Source organism: Merops nubicus, unplaced genomic scaffold (assembly GCF_000691845.1).
Source record: "Merops nubicus isolate BGI_N331 unplaced genomic scaffold, ASM69184v1 scaffold27080, whole genome shotgun sequence".
Taxonomy (NCBI): Eukaryota; Metazoa; Chordata; class Aves; order Coraciiformes; family Meropidae; genus Merops; species Merops nubicus.
In genome coordinates, this window is record NW_008585260.1 from 8,414 (window position 1) to 13,146 (window position 4,733).

Sequence of the window (4,733 nt, forward strand, 5' to 3'; positions counted from 1 at the left end):
TGTCTGCACATCTAATAGGATACACCTCACCTTTGGAAACTTGAGCCACGTTGTGTGTCCAGGTTCTACAGGAGCAGCAAGTTCTCTCAGGGAGCTGTTGTGAAATGCCTGTTTTATCTGGGCTGTCTTGACTTTTGAAGTGCTTTTTCTTCAGGCTTGGGCATGGAGTTTTAACAGCTAAATCTCAACCAGTTCTCTGCTCCTCCAGGCATGGCAGTTTATTGCTCTAGGTACCTGTAAACAGAGTGAGTTGCAACACTCCAACAGAAAAATGCACTCTTAGCAGGTGCTGAAACTTCATTTCCAGCATATTCATTCTTGCATAGAGGATTCTGCCAGCAGAAGCATAAATGAGTCCTGATTATTACTTACATCTTAAATAACTTGAAAGTCTCCTGAATAATAACATGTAGAAAATAGGTTTAAATCTCTTTTTTTGTGTCACTGCTGAATTGCAGTTTTTAATTTTAGCACCTTAATTGGGGCTACTTAGCTTTGGAGTTAATCCTGCAACTGAGGAATAATGCATATAAAGGCAAATAAAAATGTCACATCCTGGTTTCTGATGCTGTGGTCTCTGAGGCCATGATTTTGGGGCAGGGTGGTGGTGGTTTGGTTTGAGCTAGTCCATGATGATGACAGGAAGGGTTGTTCTGATACTTGTGTCATCACTGCAGTTGCCATTTCTGTGCATTAATGCCAGTGGTTCTTGCTGGGTTTATCTAGGCTGTTGATGTTGCAGTGGTGCTTAGAAAGAAAAATCAATATAAATTCAGCTAATCAATTCATATGCATCTTTCTAGGCACAGAGGGTTTGTGGTCTAGTCATGGCATATTTGAACTTTTGAGTGTTTGGTTCCAGCTTTGGATGAGGAAATAGAAGACTGAGCACTTCCTTCTGTTCATTTCCCTGTGTATTTGCTTACATATTGCACCACCTTATATTGGTGGGGTGTGGTCTTGCTTTTTGAATGTTATTTGGTTTTCTTTGCTTGTTTTAGAGAGGTTTTGGTTTTCTTGCACTGTTGTATCTGAACAGCTTTTTTATTTCCTTTTCTAGGAGATGGCCCAAACAATGAAAATGGCCCAAACTACCCCACCAGCAGCATCCATCCGTGGTGAGGACTCCTCTGAAAGCAGAATGGTGATCACATTCCTCATGTCAGCACTGGAGTCAATGGTTAGTAGAGACATTAAGCAGCTGTGTCATAACTCTGTCCTGCCCTGTGCAGGAGTACACCAATATACTGCCTTCTGCTGGGGAGCAGGAAGGGTGTAATGTTCTAAGTTGGCATCTCACCTGTTTTGTAGAAGTTATTTAAGCATTGTGTGGTGGGGTTTAAGGTTGACCAGGGCTGTGAGTGAATGTGCCTGTTTTGTTTCCTTAAATTTGAGGCACTGTCAAGGATTTGGTTCTTTAAAATAGTTTTCTTAATTGATAAGCAAGATCAAAAATGTTCTTTTTAGCAATGAAACTTTGCATGGCATGGTTGTAAGATAATTGGTTGGAAGCTTTATTTTTCAGCCAGTATGTTTGGTTCCTAATGACTTTGTGTCCCTCCTTCCTCTCACACTGCAGTTGTTGGTGTCTTAATAGGTTGCAGCAAACTCTGTTGTGAGTTCCTAGGAGAAACTGACTTTTTGTGATCACTTCTTGATGATCTTAACTACTTTCTTAGGATCTTTGCTCTCTCCTTGCACTTCAGGCTTCCTGCCTTACTTCTTTGCCAGAAATTCTTCCCAGCAGAACACATGTAGGTGTTCCCAGGGACTGCTCAGGAGGAATTTGGCTGGGCACAGCTGGCTGGACAGGACAGGCTGCAGACAGCCCTCCTGTTTGCAAACACCCCTTTCAGAACAGAGCATGATAAGTGAGAAGAGTCCTGTGAGTGAGCAGAACTTGCTCCCGTGTGCTCTGTTGAGAGCTGGGATAAGACACTACATGATTCTCTTAACTGGGAAGTGAAACCTCCACATGGATTGATGTCATAAATGGATTTAATTGAAACCAGTGCAATCTCTGAGTCTAGACAAGACCTGGATTTCACTAACCAATTTCAAGATTCCTGATGGAAATCATTCCTGACATGTAAATTATCCTTTGCTGCAGGCTGATGTTATGTTACTCTCAGCACCTTCTGAAGGGTGGCTGCTGGCAGCAGCAGAAGTAATAACTGTTTTCCATGACACCACCTACCTTTCTATTAACTGTACTCTGAACTATAGTAATAAAAGCTTTTTGTTTTCCTTTCTTCAGTGTAAAGAACTTGCCAAGTCCAAGGCAGAAGTTGCCTGTGTTGCTGTATATGACACTGATGTGTTTGTAGTTGGAACTGAGAGAGGAAGAGCCTTTATCGATTCTAGGAAAGATTTTCAGAAGGATTTTGTTAAATACTGTAAGTTCCAATGTTGTATTTTTTGTACTTCACAAGCTGCTTAATGTGTATTGTATAATAGCAATAACTTTGGGGAGCAAAATTCTGTAGATCATGGCTACATGCTGTAATTACTTTGGCTGTGGCAAAACCAGCTGTGTAAGAACATAAAAATAGTAACTGTGGTCTTGTTTGGAGTATTATTTCAACTGTGACTGGAAATGTTCATTTTTTTTTCTTAGATCATGTGACAAACTAGTACAATAAGAAGTATTAGACTGTCCACCCTCACAACGCATCCTGCATTTCCTAGTGCATGTTACTTGTTCCTTGTGTCCTCTCCTCCAAGCCTTTTTTCCCCACTCCTGAAGGCTGGGCAGGACATTGAACAGGTAATAGACTGCTTCTGTCAGCTCAAGACAGTCCTGGTTCTTCAGGTCACTTCAAGCCTTATTAAAGCAGAAGCACATTTTTGACAAGATCTTATTTTTTATGTTGCTTTTTTTTAATATCACTTCTATTTAGTAGACAGAACTATGTATCTATACCATGACTTAGTTATATCTGCACTACTTTTGTGTTCCTTCAAGCACACCTAGAGCATGTTTTTTACTTAACTTAATTTTTGTAGTAAAACAGTGGAACTTTTGTGTTCATAAAACATGGTCCATTGAGTACAGGACAGTATTTTTAGGAGTTAGGTTTCAGATTCAGTGATTCTTTGGGAGAGTGTTGGTGTGCCTGTTTAAGAAAGTGTTGTTAATGAACACTGCTTAACTACTACTTCTCCCTAAAGGAGAAGATGCAGGTGCAGAGCATGGTATGAGAGTAGACTCAGTCTGGGTTGACTAATTAAATACTGCTTGCAAAGGAACCATGTTTAATCTGTAACAGAAACATTTGATCCTGAAAATGCTCTTGCTGCTAGCTGAAATTCTCCTGGAGGTTTTGTCTTGAGGCCATTTGTTTATGGTGAGGCTCTGGATTTCTGTCACTATCTTACTTGCTTGGAGAGTCACTTTCAGTGCACATAAGATTATTTACTCTAAGGAAAATATATTCTGGTTCTGTACCATGCTTGTGTTTGACTGTGTCAAATGTGGTTTCTATAGATATTCGTCCTGATAATCCTCATCCTTTGCTTTACTCCTCTTACAAGACACTTGTTCTTGGGCAGTGTTTTAGTGCTGTTAGGCTGGTGAGATTAAACAAAAATGTCTGAAAACATTGTTTCCATTATAATTCCTGCAGAATATTGTGGTGTAGATCTGTGTGAATAAATCCAACTAACCTCAGGCATTGCTTTCATGGTTTCACTGAGTGGATATCCCCCATACTGCCTGGGGAGTTAAGATGCTGGAGGTACTTTACTCCTGTTGCTGGCAAAGATGTTGAGAATTCCAGAAAACTTGACTTGAGAACACTGATTTTTAGGAATGGTAGCATTACCTGTTCCTGGTGACACCATCAATGCCTTTGACAACTGTGAGGTCTTGATGAAGTTTATAGTGTAATATCTTGTGATCTAAAACTCAGAACAGTTCCTTTCTCCTTGCACCTTGTTTTTTCTGGTAAATTTGAAAGCTAGCAGTAGACAATGTTAGCTGCAAATTTAGTAGGTGTTTTGGGAAAATCCAGGAAAGACACAGTGCTGTGTGGTTTTAATAAGTGAAGAGTTGATCCTTTTTGTTCCTTTATGATTAATAAAGGCTTCCAGGAGATTCTTATAGCTGTTAGAATTAAACCTCTAAAAATCCACCTGTAGTGTCAGTCTCTGGAACACATAGTTCTGGCAGTATTGAGGATTAGCTCTCCACGAGTGTGGTTCTCTTCATTTTTCTTTCAGTATGGAAACAAAAGTGTAGTTGCTAAGCATTCCTCTGGTTGTGTCTGTGCTGAGACAAGCCAGCATGTGTCTCCAGTCTTTACTTCCACTTTTCCCATAGCTCCTTTGTGTAGTTTGAGTAAATATGAGGAGTTTACAGATTTTGGTGGGCTCAGGCTTCAAACTCCCTTCTTATTTTTAGTAATGAGTATAATTTAGTGGGCTGAATGGATGACACACATCTTTGAGGCTTATGGAGGAAGTAGCATGTACACTTTCTAGCAATATAGGTCTGATAAAAATACCAGTGGTTCAGTGAAAGTGGCACTGGAGTTTGGTTTCCTGTGGCTTTGATTCATAAGGACTCTGCCCCACGTGGGTTCCCCAGGGCCTAGCTGCGGGGAGAGGAGCTCTGCATGTAGCTCATGTGCCTTGGGACCTTAAAAAAAAGTGTTAGAAACATATTATAGCAATGCTTTCTTTTCATGTTAATGTGAGCTGTGTAGTGAGTGTTGGAGAACCAGTCCACAAAC

The 4,733-nt window shown here is 40.4% G+C and overlaps 1 protein-coding gene across 1 annotated transcript; it reads left to right on the plus strand.

The window, feature by feature from the left end:
* Positions 1-1,060: 1,060 nt before the first annotated feature.
* Positions 1,061-2,396, plus strand: GTF2I (general transcription factor IIi; the record flags this gene model as incomplete). The annotated part of the gene is made up of 2 exons (XM_008947096.1): positions 1,061-1,180; positions 2,258-2,396. Coding segments are annotated over 2 exons (259 nt in total), but the record flags the coding sequence as incomplete, so codon positions are not given.
* Positions 2,397-4,733: the final 2,337 nt, after the last annotated feature.